This window comes from Talpa occidentalis, unplaced genomic scaffold (assembly GCF_014898055.3).
Source record: "Talpa occidentalis isolate TD23 unplaced genomic scaffold, MPIMG_talOcc4v2.1 talOcc4.11, whole genome shotgun sequence".
NCBI classification, from domain to species: domain Eukaryota; kingdom Metazoa; phylum Chordata; class Mammalia; order Eulipotyphla; family Talpidae; genus Talpa; species Talpa occidentalis.
In genome coordinates, this window is record NW_023601104.1 from 12,287,671 (window position 1) to 12,307,270 (window position 19,600).

The 19,600-nt window shown below is 38.4% G+C and overlaps 1 protein-coding gene across 1 annotated transcript in view; it reads right to left on the reverse strand.

The window, feature by feature from the left end:
- TTBK2 (tau tubulin kinase 2) overlaps window positions 1-19,600 on the reverse strand; it is a 140,236-nt gene that overhangs the window by 120,025 nt on the left and 611 nt on the right. Inside the window, exon 2 of the mRNA XM_037502317.2 lies at window positions 2,785-2,920. Within this exon, the coding sequence (XP_037358214.1) occupies window positions 2,785-2,853 (69 nt within the window). The 5' untranslated portion in view covers window positions 2,854-2,920. The remainder of the gene's footprint in view (window positions 1-2,784; window positions 2,921-19,600) is intronic.

Here is a 19,600-nt window from a genome sequence, read left to right on the forward strand (position 1 = left end):
TCAAATAACACCAAAGGACTACTGGTAATTATGGACTGTGAGGTTGGTTGTTTCACCTCACAGAAAATCGTCCCAATTAACAGAGCAAAAATTCTAGGCTGGTGTAAATGATTTTGCTCCTTAGTCTATTTCTATGTCATCTAAACAATACAGTAGATTATTAATTTTTTAATTGAGTTTTTATTAATCTTGACAAAACCTGAAAACGATATCAATGCTTATGAAGCAAAGAGACAGAGGCAGTTCAGTATAACTGCAGAATGCTGATTAGGGAAAGGATACAAATTAAGTTCTGTAGCAAACAGTATTTTCTAAAGATGATCACAATATCCACTCCCCTTTTTGCTCTTCAATATGATCTTGCCACTCCCCTATCAAGAATTAGAGCTCATTTCCCCAGTCCCTTAAATTTTGGGTGGAATGTATAAGTATTTTAACAAACAGAACATGACAAAGCAACACTGAAAATAGACTTTAACTAGTTTCATAGATTGCGTCCCTCAAGAGTAAATCATCATGTAAATAGTGTGACCATTCTGAGGAGTCATTGACTAAAAGAGGTCTTAGAAATGAGCTGGGGGCCTCCCTGGTGGCGCAGCAGGTTGAGCGCTGCACTGTGAAGCTGTCTGCATTCTTTGCAGCGCAGGTTCAATTCCCAGCCAGCCAGGGAGAAACCCACATGGCGCGGCAGACCTCTCCTGCCTCGCCCGCTGCTCCCCTCAGCAGTGTCTTCGGTCCGTCTGCCTGTTCTGCTCCCCACTCTGTCTCTGGTGAACCCTCCCGCACCTCTGACTGTACCCCAGTTCTTGTATAAATAAATAAATATTTTTTTAAAAAAAAGAAAATGAGCTTGGGAGGGGTGGGGAAAGGGGGAGATAGAGAAAGAACTAAGGAACCCCAAGACACCAAACAAGTCCTTTGGAAGTAGGTCCTACAACCCAACCAACCCTGATAATGCCACATGGATGAGACAAAGCACCTAAGTGAACTCTTCTCAAATGCCTAATCCACAAAAGTTTTAAGCCTCTAATTTTTGATGCAGTTACATAACAGTAGATAACCAAAACACCATCAACAATGAACCTGTATTTTCTTACTAAAAATGCCACTATGCCTCCCAAATTCTGGAGAAAGTTCACATATATATTAATTCTTATCATCAGTATAGAACAAACTTATCAGGCATAGCTTCATTTGTTACCTTTTGAAATGTCTACCAGAGAATAACCAACCTTTATTATAGCATTTAATATAGAGTTCTCACCAAAGCAATACTCATGCCTACTTATATAAAAGATTACCAATTGTTAGAACTTCCTATACCAGTCCATAATGATAACATGGTTCTTATATTTACTCAAGTAATTTTTCAAAGCATACTTATTTGTCTAATCAGTAAAACACACTGTGCCATAGAAACACAATTTGTGTTCCTAAAGGAAGAATCTTCTTTTTTCCAATCTGTTGACAGATTAAGGAAACCACTAAAATAGCTTTGCCCAATCTGCTAATGGAACAAATATTTAGTTAACAAAAGAATGCATAACAATATATTTAAATATATCCAAAACAAAAACAGATCCTTTAGAAGGAAGTGAGATGTCCAGAAAGAGGGGTCTCAACAGGAACCAAATCAGCTGGCAACTTGATCTTGGATTTCCCACCTCCAGAACTATGATAAATATCTGTTATTTAAGTCTCCCCCTTACCCCTGTCCCCCAAAAAAGAGGACAGCTGGCAGATTCAAAGTCAAGGAAGTCATCAAAAGACTATTAGAAGATGGAAAGGAGCCTAAAAAATAATAGAAACATACGTAATACCAACCAATTGGAGAACCTAGACTTCAATTGGATTTTGACACAAGCCATTAAAAATAACTTACAAAACAATCAGGAAAATGTAAGAACTGGAAAATATTAAATACAAACGAATTATTACTTTTTAGGTATAATAAAATTATTATTATATTTTAGAAAGACGTCTTTATCTTTAGGGTCTCCCTGGTGGTGCAAGCAGTTGAGCAAAGTGCTATGAAGCTTTCCACAGCTTCTGCATTGAGGGTTTGATCCCGGCCGGCCAGGGAGATACCCACATGGCACAGCAGACCTCTCCTGTCTCGCCCACTGCTCCCCTCAGCAGTGTATTTCAGTCTGCCTATTTTGTTCCCCACTCTGTCTCTGGTGAATCCTTTCACCCACCCACCCCCACCTCTGGCCTGTATCCCAGTTCTTTGTTCTTTCCCTAAGTATACTTTTATTTACCTTAGTCAATAGTATTAGCTATCAGAGGTTAGGAAATTCAATACAAAAGAAATTTAGTACAAAAGAAGCAAGGATAAGAACTAGAATATGGGGCCTCCCTGATGGCACAAGGGGTTAAGACACAGCCTATGAAGCTATCTGCAGCAGCCACTGAAACATGAGTTCAATCCCCAGCCAGGAAGGTGACCCACATTGCACAGCAGACCTCTTCTGACTCACCTGCTGCTCCCCTCAGCAGTGTATTTCAGTCAGTCTGCCTGTTCTATTTCCCACTCTGTCTCTGGTGAATCCTCTCACACACCCCTCCCCTCTGGCCTGTACCCTAGTTCTTGTATGCATAAATAAATAAATCTTAAAAAAAAAAAGAACTGGAATATAAACCAAACTTAATCATAGGAAAATAACTACTCTAGGTATAAAATCAATGTATTATTTCAGACAAAAATCTATTTTTTATTAAGATACCAAAATATACTCCCTCGTTTATGTGTTCTCTCTCCTTCTCTCCCTCATGTATACGCACCACTTTCCATCTTTCTTTGACCAGGATTCCAACACTGAGGATATCTGGCTGCTCTCCTCCTCCACTCATTGCAATTCACTGACGTGACAGAATGGCTACACAGGCATCCAGCTCCCAAGGGTGGTTTCCATTTAACCTAAAACAAAAGAAACAGCAACAGCATATTAGGGCTAATTAACTAACTCAACATTCCAGTACCAAATAGACTATGAATCCTACCATTAACTAGGTTACTTTGCAGGAAAGAAGGCAGAAAAAAAACAAATACAAAACCCCACAAACTCAGTCCTAAAATTTGCTTGATGCATATTTTAAAAGTACTTATAATTCCATCACAGATGCCCAGTGAAATAACTAGACATTACAAAGACATTTATACAACACCATACTATTTACAATCATTGAAATTGCTAAAGTACAGCACTAGCACAGTGTCAATGGCAGTTGACCCAGACAGGCCATTATGCTAAGTACAACATACTGCTAACAAAAGAATGGTACCTAATTTACAACAGCTTATAGTTTAATAGGTTGTAACCTAGAGATTAAAATCAGTGCTAATAAAATTTTAATGTTACATAATGCATTTAAAATGTATGGAAAATCAATATCCATAGAAAAAGTTGTGTTGATCAAACCCACTATATATTGACATTGTAAGAATGTAACGACATTAAGTTGTATACAGTATTGTAAACCAGTATTACTCAATTAAAAAAAGTTTAAAGAAAAAGGAAAGTAACAGTAAAATGAACAACATACCTGTATAAAATAAAGATTCTGCAGAAAAAATATGGCCTAAAGGAAACCACATCCATAATCTAATATTATAGAACAAAGTAAAGAAAAACATTAAGAACAAAAATCATAAATTAGAAAAGCTCTTTACTAGCGAACTAGACAACAGGAAGATACAAAAAGAAATCTAAGCAAACTCAAAAAGGACCAGAAATTAAAGAAAAAGAAATTGATGACTCAACTAGAAGAGACACATGAGAAGACACCATACAAATAAAGAAAAGGATAAAAAAAATTTAAAATTTAAAAAATGAAAAGTAAACTTAAAAGTAAGTGATAAAGGAGCCTTGGTTGGTGGCGCAAGGTGTTAAGTCTCAGCACTATGCAGCTATCAGCAGCCACTGCAGCAGGAGTTTGATCCCAGGCCAGGGCGCTAACCTACATGGCACAGCAGACCTCTCCTGTCTCACCCACTGCTCGCCTCAGCAGTGTATTTCAGTGTATTCCTGAGCAGTGGATCTACCTCTCACTGAATCTCTAGTGAACCTTCTCACCCTCCACACCGCTGGCCTGTACCCCAGCTCTTGCATGCATAAATAAATAAATCTTAAAACAAGTTAAGTGATAAATAAAGGAAAAAGTAATTACAATATAAAATACATATTATAGAATGACCCATCCCCCTCCAAGAGAAAGAATAGCATTAAAATAGAACAAATACTAGCCATTACAAGTCAAGAAAATTTTCTGGAAATAAAAAGTCTAAATCTGCATGTTGAAATGTTATATTGCATACATGAGAAAATAACTCTCTAGGTCAACATCAAGACACATTCTAGTAAAACTACTAGCCTTTAAAGGGGAAAAAAAATCAACAGACATTTGTGCAGAAAGTCCAGATTACTTAAGGAAAGCAAATCAGATTGGTAGCAGACATTGGCAGCAATAGCTTATACCTACAGATAATGAATATATCTAAATATCCATGGAAATGGTGAGCCAAAGATGGTCTATTCTGTCAAATTAACCTTTTTTTTAAATATATATATATTTATTTATTTATTTATTTATTTATTTATACAAGCACTGGGTACAGCAGAAGCGCGGGAGGGTGAGAGAATTCACCAGAGCCAAAGTGGGGAGCAGAGCAGGCAGAAGGACCGAAGTACACCGCTGAGGGGAGCAGCGGGCGGCAGGAGAGGTCTGTGCGCCATGTGGGACCCTCCTCCGGTGGCAGGGGAGCAGCCAGGGAGCAGCTGGGGATCCAACCAGTGCCGCAGAAGCTGGGGGCAGTTTCGCAACCCAGCGCTCAACCGCTGCACCACTGGGGAGGCCCACTGTCAAATTAACCTTTAAGGTTAAAGGAAAGAGTGCAGAACACAGAAATCAAGGAATAGTGTTCCCAGGAACTGTCCCTAGGAATAAGAAATTATGGTAGAGAATTTAGCCTAAGAGTTGGCCTGAAAATGCCTAAAAGCAATGAAAACCCACTAGCAATTAGCATTCCTGCCTCCAGACTGTGAACTCATTTCCCACTAAAAGAAATAAGGGCTCCTTGGAGAAATGACTTATTCCAGGTCAGGCATGTGATACAATGCACTTAGGACATCTTGTCAAAGCAAAAAGCAAAAACATTGGCAAAACTACTACAATTAGGTTTTTTAAAAAAAGACAAAAGAATTCTCAATTACCAAACATCAAAGACATAAAAACCCATGAGTTCATAATGACACTCAAAAAAGAAAAAAATCAACTTTGCTTAATTCTGGAGATTGCTAGGGCACAACAGACTATTTTGAGAATTGACAAATGAGTAGAATCAAACATATATTCTGCCTCTCTTGTATTACTACAGAGAAATCAAAGAGATGATGAGCACAACTTTGTCCTTAGAGAATAATCACAGCTGATAAATACAGAAGAAATAACAGAATTAGAAAAACACCAATTAGCAATCTCTGACTAAATAATGAATCTAAGTAATGAACATCAATGTCTGCTAAACACATAAGATAAACAATAGATGAAGGATCATGTTGAGCCCACTGGTGAATCTTAACATCACTAAAAAGCAAGACAATGAAATGTTAAGTGTTTCCTGACATGACAAAGCAAAATTTTCTCAATGCCACTGTCTCTTGCCAAAAAAACAATTAAACCTAAATCTAATCCAGCTTCTTAAGTATCACTTTACAAAAATAAGGGTCTAGAGGCACAAGGTAAATGTAAACAGAAGAATGAGCAAAATCTATGATGTAGGAGATCCTAAAGGACAAAATAACCTAGTTTCTCCAACAAATATTGTCACAGAAAATAAGAAGAGTGGGGCCTCCCCCGTGGCGCAGTGGTTGAGCACTGGGTTGTGAAGCTGCCCGCAGCCTCTGCAGCGCCGGTTCGATCCCCGGCTGCTCCCCAGCCACCGGAGGAGGGTCCCACGTGGCACGCAGACCTTTCCTGCCGCCCGCTGCTCCCCTCAGCAGTGTACTTCGGTCCTTCTGCTTGCTCTGCTCCCCACTCTGGCTCTGGTGAATTCTCTCACCCTCCCGCGCTTCTGCTGTACCCAGTGCTTGTATAAATAAAAATAAATAAATAAATAAATAAATAAATCTTTAAAAAAAAAAAAAGAAAAGAAAAAGCGTGTACACTACAAATTGCAAGATGTAGGGCCTCCCTGGTTATGCAAGGGGTTAAGCATCAGCACTATGCAGCTATCCACAGCTATGCAGCTATCGAACACAAGTTCGATCCCTGGCCAAGGAGGTGACCCACATGGCGCAGCAGACCTCTCCTGTCTTGCCTGCTGCTCCCCTCAGCAGTGTATTTCAGTCAGTCTGCCTGTTTTGCTCCCCACTCTGTTTCTAGTGAATCCTCTCACTACCCCCCCACTTCTGGCCTGTACCCCAGTTCTTATATGCATAAATAAAAACAAATCTTTTAAAGAAATGACAGAATTTTTATTATTTTTGACTGTACAATAGATATCAGATACAAATGATCTATTATTTCTAACTGTATGATGCATATGTGGGAATTCATTATACTATTTCTGTATATATTTGTACTATTCCATAATATAAATGAAAAACAAAAGATGTATATACATTGATATGATCTTCAATCTTAACAGATAGTGCCATAATAATCACATCTCCACGACTAAAGAATTAATTTGCACTCGGGCCTCCCTAGTAGCGCAGCGGGTTGAGCGCAGTACTGTGAAGCTGTCCGCAGCCTCTGCAGTACGGGTTTGATCCCCGGCCAGCCAGGGAGAAACCCACATGGCAGGGCAGACCTCTCCTGCCTCACCCACTGCTCCCCTCAGCAGTGTATTTCAGTCCATCTGCCTGTTCTGCTCCCTGCTCTGTCTCTGGTGAATCCTCTCACCCTCCTGAGCCTCTGGCCTGCACCCCAGCTATTGTATAAATTAAAAAAAGAATTAATTTGCACTCCTACTGCACATACCAAAAATACAATTAACTCAAAATGGATCAAAGACCTAAATATAAAGCTGGAAGGTTCTTAAAACAATCTAAAAAATGGGAGAAAATTGCAAACTATCTGATAAGAGATTAATATCCAGAATATGTAAAGAACTTCTGTAAGTCAATAATAAAAAATAATGCAATTAATACATGAGTAAAGTCCTGAATACATATTTCTCCACAGAAGAAATACAAGTAGTCACAAGTATATGAAAAGATGCTTAACATTTCTAATCATTAGAGAAATGCAAATCAAAACCATATGAGAAATGACCACATACAATTATTACGATAAAGACTATTTTTTAAAAAAGGGTTTGTGAGGGTGTGAAGAAACTGGAACCTTGCTGGAGGTAGTAAAATGGCACAGTTACTGTGTAACAGTGTGCTGTTTCCTCAAAAATTTAAACATAATATTCTAACAATGTCAAGCAATCCCACTGGAAGTATATAACCAAAAGAATTCAAAGGAGGGAATCAAATATTTGAACAGTCAAGCTTATAGAGCTATTATCACAATAGAAAAAAAGGCTGAAGCAGCCTAATGTTTCAAATACATAAATAAATTCATCAACACATGAATGAATAAAGAAAATGTTGTGTGTATGTGTAGTCACACACATATTTACACACACACACACACACACTGAACTATTACTCCATCATAAAAAAGGACATCTTGTTACATGCTACAATATGAATGAAGCTTGAGAACATAAATTTCTGCCACACTCTGGCAAAGTCCCCAAGAGGTGGGACTCATTATTTTCTAAGAATGCTGTATTAATGAAGAAACTGTGATGTGTGCACTGCCAGAACAAACAGAACCATGAAACCTTTCACAATTTACACGGCACTGCTCTTACGGGCTGCATCCTGTTTGGGACAGTTTAGAAAATGTCTTCCCCAAGGAACTCAGTATCAGAAGGGCATGTTGTAATGGGGGGAGCACATCCCTGTCCTCGCAATATGACACCACCATGCTCACTTCCAGGACGATCACCCCAGCCTATGGTCTCTCTGCAGGGAAGACAGCCTTGTCTCTACCACAGAGCAGTCAGGTTAAGGGCAGAATATGAGGTCACTGGCCACCTCCACTTAGAGGTCATAGGACCTTGGGCGAGTGATTTACTCTCCCATTATGATAAGTGAAATAAGTTAATCAAAAGAGGACTCTATGATTCCACTTATATGAGAAATAGAGTAGCCAATACATGGAAACAGCAAGCAGAGTGGTGGTTACTAGGGGCATGGGTGGGGGGGGGGGCTGTTAAATTGACACAGGATTTCAGTTTTGCAAGATGAAAAAGTTCACTGTGGTTACTAGGGGCATGGGGGAGCTGTTAAATTGACACAGGATTTCAGTTTTGCAAGATGAAAAAGTTCACTGCTATGGGAAGAAAAGGGAGTTTCTTACTACAAGAGCAAACTACATAAATTATCATCTGATGCAGAAGAAACATTTTACCAACTTTATTCATGACATAAACTCTTCAAAACTAGAACAGAAGAGAATTTTCTCAACCTGAAAGGGGCATCTAAGAAAAAACTTCTCAAACTGGTAGATTTAACAAAATTCCAAATGAATTCCAAGCAAAAAACTTTATATAGACAAGAGCATATTAAAATTTATGTTTATAGGCAAAGAAGCCAAAATACCTAAAACACTTTTTGAAAAAATAACAAAATTATAGGAATCATCACATGATTTTAAGACACTATATAAAGGTACAGTAATTAAGACAGTGCACTACTGACAAAGGGACACATGTATAGATAAATGGAATACAGTCCAGAAATAGCCCACACAAACGTGGTCAATTTTTAAGCTTTTTATAAATAACATTCCCTTACCATAAAATTCATTATTTTAAAGTATATGATTCAGTGGCTTGTAGAATATTCACAAGGTTGTGTAATTATCACCACTATCTAATTCCAAAACATTCTCATCATCCCCAAAAGCAACTCCAAATGTATTACTGTCATTTTCTGTTCCCTCCTTCCCTTCGCCAACCCTTGGCAACACCTAATCTCCTTTCTGTCTCTATGGTTTTGGCCTATTACAGGCCAACTGACTAAGATGTAAAAGGTCACTGAATATAGAAAAGATAATTCTTGAATAACGTCAGCTGGTTCTAACAGTGATGAAAAAAAATCAATTCCAGGCTGGGGTGGAGTTTGCACGTTCTCCCCAAGTATGTGTGGTTTTTCTTTAGGCATTCCGGTTTCCTCCCACAAAGATCTGCACATTATGTTCATTGGCTGTTCTAAATTATCCCAGTCTGAGTGAGTGTGGGTGTGTGTGTGAGTGCACCATGCAATGGAACTGGCATCCTGTTGAGGGGTTGGTTCTCATCTCGTGCCCTGAGCTGTCAGGATAGACTCTGGCCATCCACAACCCCGATCTGGAATTTGGAAAATTAATGAATATAAATTATTGCACTAAAACAATGAAAGTATTACATTAATTATTAACATTAAATTATTGCATTAGAACACTGTATTAGTTCTATAAAGCACAATTCATATTATAAATTTTATCTTAATATTAGAAGTGATTATTTAGGCCTCCCCTGTGGCACAGGTGGTTGAGTGCAGCACTGTGAAGCTGTCTGCAGTCTCTGTAGGGTGGGTTCGATTCCCGGCTGGCCAGGGAGCAACCCACATGGCTCAGCAGAGCTCTCCTGTCTCGCCTGCTGCTCCCCTCAGCAGTGCTTTCGGTCTGTCTGCCTGTTCTGCTCCCCGCTCTGTCTCTGGTGAATTCTCTCACCCTCCTGCTCCTCTGACCTGTACCCCAGTTTTTGTTTAAATAAATAAAATCTTAAAAAAATTGATTAAAAAAAAAAGTGGTTATTTATTTCTATGACCCGAAATATGCCATCAGAACTTTACTCCTTTTTACATCAATGAGCCATTGATAAAACTGCCTTAGTTTACATGTCATTTCACATAAAGCTACAGATTCCAAGAACCTAGTTATGATGTTAAGTGAGGATTTACTATATTTCCAACAAATGAGTGTTGGAAAAATATGACAAAAAAAAAGAACCTCAGTCTAAACCTCACATCTTAAACGAAACTGAACTCACGAAGTTATCAAAGATCTAAATATAAAGTATGAAACTTTCAGAAATAAACTGCAAACAAATCTTTGTGAAACTTTTGGACAAGACATATAAAGCACAATTCATATAAGAAAAAAAACTAATAAAATGAACTTCACCAAAACTAAAAATTTATTTTGTGAAAGACACTGTTAAAAAAGTAAAAAAGTGAAAAGAAACAGATGGGAAGAAAACGTTTGCAAATTGAGATATTTAATTAATGGGTTATATCCCAAATATATGGAGAACACTTAAAATTTAATAGTAAGATAACAAATGACCTAATTTATAAATGGGCAAAAGACAGACTCTTTATCAAAATGTAATTGCACCAAAGAAGACTGCAAATGAACATATGAAAAGATGTTTGATATCACCTGTCAATCTCCAAAAGTTACATATTGTATGGTTATACTTATACGACATTCTCAAAAAAATCAAAACTAGGGCCTCCCCTGGTGGAGCAGGTGGTTGAGTGCCGTGCTGTGAAGCTGTTCTCAGCGTCTGCAGTGCTGGTTCGATCCCGGTCAGCCAGCGAGGGTCCCACATGGCGGGGCAGACCTCTCCTGTCTTGCCCGCTGCTCCCCTCAGCAGTGTATTTCAGTCAGTCTGCCTGTTCTGTTCCCCACTCTGTCTCTGGTGAATTCTCTCACCCTCCCGTGCATCTGGCCTGTATCCCAGTTCTTGTATAAAATAAATAAATAAATTTAAAAAAACAAAACAAAACTGTAGTGACAGAATTATCAGTCGTTGCCAAGGATTAGAGGTGAGGTAAAGATTAAAGTGACAGTATGAGGGAGCTTGGGGGGTATGGTTTAGAGCTCTGATTAATACTTATGAATACTAGTATGAATTGTTACTACTACACTGCTACCATTATTGTAAGGGTTACATTAATTTGTACACTTGCTAGAGTGATAGAACTGCATAACCAAAAAAGGTCATCTACCATTATTAATCTTTTAAATAAAAAATAATTTATAGGGCCTCCCCGGTGGCGCAGCGGTTGAGCACTGGGTTGCCAAGCTGCCTGTAGCCTCTGCAGCGCTGGTTCGATCCCCGGCCGCCAGGAGAGACTCCCACATGGCGTGCAGACCTCTCCTGCCACCCGCTGTTCCCCTCAGCAGTGTATTTTGTCAGTCTGCCTGTTCTGCTTTCCGCTCCGGCTCTGGTGAATTTTCTCACCCTCCCGCGCTTCTGACTGTACCCAGTGCTTGTATAAATAAATAAATAAATCTTTTTAAAAATTTAATTTATAAAAAGGGAAAACCACGATTATCTGAAAAAGCTAGTAAAATTGTCTTCCTTTCCAACTGTGTGTCTGAAGGCCATGTTTTCTTCATATGCTTCAACCAAAGCAACACATTGCAACAGAAGGAGTATAGAAATATGAGAATCCAGCTGTCTTCTATCAGACCAGACATTAAAGGGACTTGAAAAAATGTAAAGTAGCGTCATTTTGGAAATAGTTTTGGAACATTGTTAGATGCAACTGTTTTGCTAATTTAAAATAAACATAAATACTTATTTTAATTGCAATATAGTAAATATCATTAGACATAAATTCATGCTGGAAAAACCAAAAATCTTCATAGTGTCTTCAATAAATTTTTAGATTGATAAGCAATCCTAAGACCAAAGAATTTCAGAATGGCTAAATTATGTTATAGATATCTATTTTTTAATTCATTTTTTCTACTAATAATCTTGATTTGCGGTATACAAAATCATTTGCATGAGTAAGCACTTTCTTAAATTCTACAGTCTAAGCTTTTACTAATCATTCTTTACATAAACATTAGATGAATACCCTGTCAAAGGTACAAACACAAAGATTAATACGTCATGATCCTAGCCTTCAGAAAAAGATCAGAAAAAAGACGGACCTCCTGGGAAACCTGACACACTAAGTTAAGAAAGATCAATCCTTAGTCAGAGGTTGAGCCAAAAGGAAAGTACACCATCATTAACTACCTGGTCTTAGAAACACAATGAAACATTCATGTATTTTTGTTTATTGAGAGCATACTATATATGCTAGGCATTGTTCTTTAGCATAAATCCACAAGGGAAAACTACACAGGAGAACTGATGTAACATAATAACACAATAACACAAGCTTGCAAGATGCACAAGAAGTAACTGATCTACTGAATCTGAGAAAGCTGAATCCACAACAGTGGTGGTGAAGGCCAATAAGTTACATGATTTATAACAAATTCCCCAAAATCTTAGTAATTGGCAGTATCAGATGTTTCCGGAAGTGGAAATAAAAGAACAAAAATCAGAGGAATGGATTGAATATGTGCTAAGATGTTGAAACCCAAAATCCTCTCCCCTACTCCAAACCTAAATCACTGCCCTTTCCCCACTATAGAAAAATGATCCACAGAAAAAAAGTAAAATACAGGATCTCTGGATTGGCATATGAGAGGTATCACTGAGGGGTGAGTACCATACCAAAAAGAAGAGAATTAAGTGAAATATAACTTAATGAATATGCATGTCTCCGTTTTCCTCCCCTTTCTCTGCTATCCTGGGGAAAAGATGGGAAGAGTCAGTCAACAAAATAACCCTACATAAAAACTACAGTTAAAACACACACAGGGCCTCCCTGGTGGCATGGAATAAAGACAGCACTATCAAGCTATTGGCAGGCACTGCAGCACAAGTTCTATCCCCCGCTGTCCAGGGAGCAACCCAGATGGCGCAGCAGACCTCTCCTGACTTGCCCACTGCTCCCCTCCACAGTGTACTTCAGTAGACCCGCCTGCTCTGCTCCCCATTCTCTCTGGTGACTCCTCTCACCCCACACACCTCTGGCCTGTACCCAGTTCTTGTATGCATAAATAAATATTTAAACACACACACACACACACACACACAAATAGAGTTTCCAACTAGCCCCTTCACTCTTATAGATAACCAACAATAACCAAAATTGAGGGAAACAATGAAATAGAGGCCAAAAACAAGCAAAAACTTTTTTAAAAGCTAAAATGAAACCAGCTACATAAAAATAAAACTTTTAAAAAATTATCATTGATATTCTGGGCCTCCCTGGTGATGGTGGCGCAGCAGGTTGAGTGCCGCACTGTGAAGCTGTCTGCAGCCTCTGCAGTCCAGGTTCAATTCCTGGCCGGCCAGGGAGAAACCCACATGGTGGGGCAGACCTCTCCTGACTTGCCCGCTGCTCCCCTCAGCAGTGTGTTTCAGTCATTCTGCCTGTTCTGTTCCCCGCTGTCTCTGGTGGATCCTCTCACACTCCTGCGCCTCTGACCTGTACCCCAGTTCTTGTATAAATACATCATTTTAAAAAAAAAGTAAAAAAAAATTATCATTGATATTCTAAGATGGATATTATATCTGTAAATCAAAAACTAAATGATTCAGGCCTCCCTGGTGGCGCAACGGTTTGGGACACAACTTATGAAGCTATCTGCAGCAGCTGCAGCCCAAGTTCAATCCCCGGCCAGGTAGCTACTCACATGGCGCAGCAGACCTCTCCTGACTCGCCCGCTGCTCCCCTCAGCAGTGTATTTCAGTCCATCTGCCTCTTCTGTTCCCCACTCCCTCTCTGGTGAATCCTCTCACCACCCACCCACCCATATCTCTGGCCTGTACCCCTGTTCTTGTATGCATAAATGAATCTTAAAAAAAACAACCTAAATGATACATACAAACAGAAGAGCACATAAAAGAGACAACAAAAATAAGAAAAAAGTTATAATCAGAGGACTTGTCATAAAGGCTCAACATCAGAATACTAAGTTATAGAAACACGAAATTCAACAGCAAAAATCCTACACAATTTGATTAAAAATGAACCAAAGATCTGAATAGACACTTTTCCAAAGAAGATATACAGATAACCAACTGGTACATCAAAAGATGTTCAACATCACTTGCTCAATCATCAAGGAAATGCACATCAAAATCATAGTAAGACAGCACCTCACACTTGTTAAAATGGCTATTATGAAAAAGATAAGAAGTAACAAGTGTTGAAAAGAATGCAGAGAAAAAGAGAATCCTTCCACACTGTTGGCTGTAACATAAATTAGCGTAGCCACTATGGAAAACAGTATGGGGTTTCATCAAAAAACGAAAAATACAACTAACACAAGACCCAGCAATTACACTTCTGAATATTTATCCATAGCAAACTTTTAAAACTCTAACTTGAAAGATATATACACCCTCATGTTCATCACAGCATTATTTATAATAGCCAAGATAAGGAAACAACCTAAGTGTCCATCAACAGATGGAGAAAACGTGATTTGTATGCATATATGTGTGTACGCATGCATGCACACACACAGAGGAATACTATTCAAGGATAATAAAGAATAGTATCTTGCCATTTGCAAAACACATAGATGAACCTCAAGGGTATCATTATGCTAAATGAAATAAGCCAGAGCAAGAAAGACAAATACTGTATGATCTCACTTGCACATGAAATCTTAAAACAAAAACAAAAAAAGACACAAAGAACTGATTGGTGGCTGGTAGAGGTAGGGCGTAGGGACTTAGAGAAATAGATGAAAGGGATAGAAAAGGTAGAAACCTTTTATTTATTTACTTATAAGATAAATAATCCTGGTGATGTACAGCATAGTGACTATAGTTAATAGTGCTATCTTACTAATTATAATAAAGTAAAAATTAAAATCAACAGACAACTATAAACCAGAGACACACTACAGGGGGGTAGAAGGGAGCAGGATCAAAATAAGAGGGGTAGGAATTTTATGGGGACAATAACCAAGATGAAAATGCATACATTATACAAAAATGAAAAATTATGTAAAAAATATATATGATAAATTTTTAAAAATTTTAAAAATAGTGCTGTCTTACATATTTGAAAGTTGTTAAGAGGATATATCTTCAAAATTCTCATGAGAAGAAAAAAGATTATAATTATGTAAGGGGATAGATCCTAATTATGGTGATCATTTTATAAGGTATACAAAATTAAATAACATACATCTGAAATATAAAGTTACATGTAAATTATATATACCTCAATTTAAATAAAATTACAGAAAAAGTAAATATAAGTAAAGAAATCATCAAAGTAACTCAAGAAATTTTCCTAATTTCAAATATCCAGTTTTCTGATTGCTTAGGTGTAACAACTACCCAGTATAAGAGACCCATACCAAAACACCTCAGAGACTTTCAGATTCAGGAACATAGAGAAGACCACCTAAGATTTGAGAGAGAAAGAAAAAAAGATTTCATACAAAAAAGTCAGGATGATGGCAGGCTTCTCAACAGCAAGACTTGATGTGAGAAAACAGCAAGACAGCATCTTAAACATTCTGAGGGAAAATTGATTCCAATCTAGAATTCTGTTCTCAGCCAAAATCTCACTCAAGCATGAAGGTAAACATATTTTCAGACATGTATCGTCTTTAAATTTTTATTTTCTATATTCTTTCTCAGAATGCTAATAGAGAGTATGTTCCATCAAAACAAGAATACAAGTAAGAAACCTACTAAATCAATACAAGAGATGAAAGAAATACCCTAAATAATGGTAGAAGAAAATTTCAAGTGGAAAGCTATACATTTGGGCAAACAGACCATTTGAATAGTCTTCCAGACTACAGGTTAGAAGATACTAGGATAAATTTCTCAAAGATGATGACATTGATAGAATACTTAAATGAACGTGAATACATAAGAGTAGATTTATACAAGTGATAGAAATCTTCGGATTGAATTTAGAGATTAGGAAACAAACCAACATGCACACACATTAGTTATAATTTCAGAAAAAATAAAAACTAGTGTAAAAAAGAAAAGGCATATCCACTCCTATATAGATACAGATATAAATTTCTTGGCTTAAGAGGGGACTGTGGTGATGGTACATGGGTGCATTGATGAAGGAAATTCTATGGTTGAAGGAAATTCTACACCTGAGGGGGTGGGGGAAAGCAAATATTGTTTAAAAATGAACAAGGACGTAAAAAATTTAAAAAAAAAAAAAGGAAAGCAAAAAAAGCATCTGAGGGGAAATCAAATATTGCACAAAAAGGAACAATGATGTAAAAAAATAAATAAATGGGGCCTCCCTGGTGGCACAAGGAGTTAGTTAAGCACTGCACTTCGCAGCAATTTGCAGCCTCTGCAGCATGAGTTCGATCCCCCAGCCAGCCAGGGAGATACCCACATGGCGCAGCAGACCTCTCTGACTCGCCTGCTGCTCCCCTCAGCAGTGTACTTTGGTCAATCTGCCTGTTCTGTTTCCCACTCTTGTCTCTGGTGAATCCTCTCACCCCCCACCATCTCTGGCCTGTACGCCAGCTCTTGTATGCATAAATAAATAAATAAATCTTTAATATAAAAAAATTTTTTCAAAGAAAAATAAAAATAATAAAAATAATAAATTTCATGGCTTAGATAAGAAAAGCATTTACAGTCATTAAAAAAACCTCAAAATTGCCCTAAACAGAATTAAATTATTACATTCTTGGAAAAAAAACGTAGAAATAGGCAGAGAAAAAGTTACACCCTCATCTTCCACAGTGGACAGCCAACAGACAATAACTAAAATTTAAAACTTTATCAGTGGGCCTCCCTTGGTGGCGCAGCGGTTGAGCGCTGGGCTGCAAAGCTGTCTGCAGCCTCTGCAGCACTGGTTCGATCCCCGGCCACCTGCAAGGGTCCCACATGGCACGACAGACTTCTCCTGCCGCGCCCGCTGCTCCCCTCAGCAGTGTATTTTTTCGTCAGTCTGCCTGTTCTGTTCCCCTCTCTGGCTCTAGTGAATTCTCTCACCCTCCGGTGCTTCTGATTGTACCCAGTGCTTGTATAAATAAATAAATAAATCTTTAAAAAAATTAATAAAAATAAAAATTTATCAGTAGCAATATACACAAGTTAATTTGGAATATGAAAGTAAACACCAAAAGAAATAGCAAAGAGTATTAAAAGTGAGTACTTCTGGGCCTCCCTGGTGGCGCAGCGGTTGAGAGCTGGGTTGTGAAGCTGCCCGCAGCTTCTGCAGCACCGGTTCGATCCCCCTCGGTCCTTCTGCCTGCTCTGCTCCCCGCTCTGGCTCTGGTGAATTCTCTCACCCTCCCGCGTACTGACTGTACCCAGTGCTTGTATAAATAAATAAATAAATCTTTTTTAAAAAAAAGTGAGCACTTCTGCAGAGTGTGAAATGGAGCGGAGTGGGGAGGCCAAAAGACTGTTCTTTTCTATGAAAATATGTACACTCAACCAACTTATTTAAGTTATGGGCACTTTTTTTTTAAAGATTTATTTTATGCATACAAGCTGGGGTGTAGGCCAGAGGCGCGGAGAGTGAGAGGATTCACCAGAGACAGAGTGGAGAGCAGCACAGGTAGATCTACTGATATATACTGCTGAGCAGTGGGCAAGACAGGAGAGGTCAGCTGTGCCATGTGGGTTAAAAACTTGGGCTAGGGATCGAACTCATGCTGCAGTAGCTGCTGATAGCTTTATAGCACTGAGAATTAACTCCTTGTGCCACCACCAGATATAGGGTGAACAGAGGTGCCTGGTGAGGACACAGAAGTTCTGTGCTTTTCCCCTGTACCTTGCCCTATCCATCTCTTCCATCTTCCTGTTCCTGAATTATATATATAGATGTATCCTTTGAGATAAACTGGTGACATACAAATACCTGAAATGTAGAAGTGAAACTCATGCTAAAATCAAAAGGAAGGAGACTGATGATTAGCTCTGCGTGGGTTTTGACAGCGTGGTGATTCATTTGATGTCTCCAGAAACCAGAGAACCCTATGAATTAGAGAAATTATGAACCCTACGTTTTCATGATGACCAGTTAATTCACGTAGCACCTGAGACAATACCTGAAGACTTCATTCTTGAAACAAAAGATGACTCTATCCCCAGACTCCAGTGAAGTTCAAATGTGAATAAAATGATGTGAACTGTGTTAGGTCATTAAGAAAAAAAAAAAAGAAAAAGACCAGCACATTACATTACTCTCTCTGAATCAACTCATTATCTATTAATACAAAAAAGGGATAACAGGGCCTCCCCAGAGGCGCAGCAGGTTGAGCGCAGCACTGTGAAGCTGTCCGCATCCCCTGCGGTGCCGGTTCGATTCCCGGCCGGCCAGAGATTCCCACATGTCGAGGCAGATCTCACCTCTAGCACCTGCTGCTCCCCTCAGCAGTGCTTTTAGTCTGTCTTCCTGTTCTGCTCCCTGCTTTGTCTCTGGTGAATCCTTTCACCCTCCCATGACTCTGGCCTGTACCCCGGTTCTTGTATAAAAAAAAATCTTTAAAAAAAAAAAAGGGATAACAAGGGTATCTAAGGATTAAAAATGATAAAACATATGTAAGTATTTATTGGTCACTTTGACACACTGTCTATGCTCAATAAATGGTAGTAACTTCTCAGAATTTCATTTTGCATGCTTCTTAATCAATAGAAATAATCATATTCCCAGAAATAACAGTCTGAAACAAGCTGTTGATGAAAGAAAATTATTATGTTTGCACGGACGCCTGCAACTACTACTATTATACAACTACTTATTCATATAAAAACGCTGGAAGAAGGGCCTAGTGGCGCACACCTGCACCCCAGTTCTTGTATGCATAATTTAGTAAATCTTAAAAATGCTGTAAGAGAAATTACAACTATGATCACAAATTAAATTATAGTATTTGATTTGTTATAATTTTGCTTTTAAAGTTAATAGAAAAATTAGTTGATCAAAAAAGGAGTAAAAATAAACCAATGCCGCCTACTACTGCTATGTTAAGGGAATTATAAATTAACTCCCAAATGTGTTTTGACTTGAAGCAAATTTTGAGTATCCACCTACATAAAAGAAGGAAGCATTATAGTGAATACAAGGAAGAAATAATTTAAAAATAAAAAAATTGAACACACACACACACTGATGGTAGAAGTGTGCTTTGGAAAATAGTTCTGTAGTGTATTATAAAATGAAGGTGAAGATCTGTACACCTGTAAATCAGCAACTCTTTTTCTAAGGAACATTTACGAGAATGTTCATAGTCACACTCTCCAAAACGTCAAATACTGGAAACCCAAATGTCGAGCAAAAGAATGGATAAATTAGGGACTCCCCGGTGGTGCAGCAGGATGAGCAACGCACTGTGAAGCTGTCCACAGCCTCCACAGCATGGGTTCGATTCCCGGCCAGGGAAATACCTACATGATGCAGCAGACCTCTCCTTTCTTGTTTGCTGCTACCCTCAGCAGTGTCTTTGGTCTGTCTGCCTATTCTGCTCCCCACTCTGTCTCTGGTGAATCCTCTCACCCTCCCACACTTCTGGCCTGTACCCCAGTTCTTGTATAAATAAAAAAAATGGGTAAATTATAGAATATACCTAATGTAGCTATCTAAGGTACATAGTATAGTATACATAGTGTAGGAAAATTGTTAGTTTCCTACTTCTGTCATAACAAATCACCACAAATCACCATAAATTTAGTAGT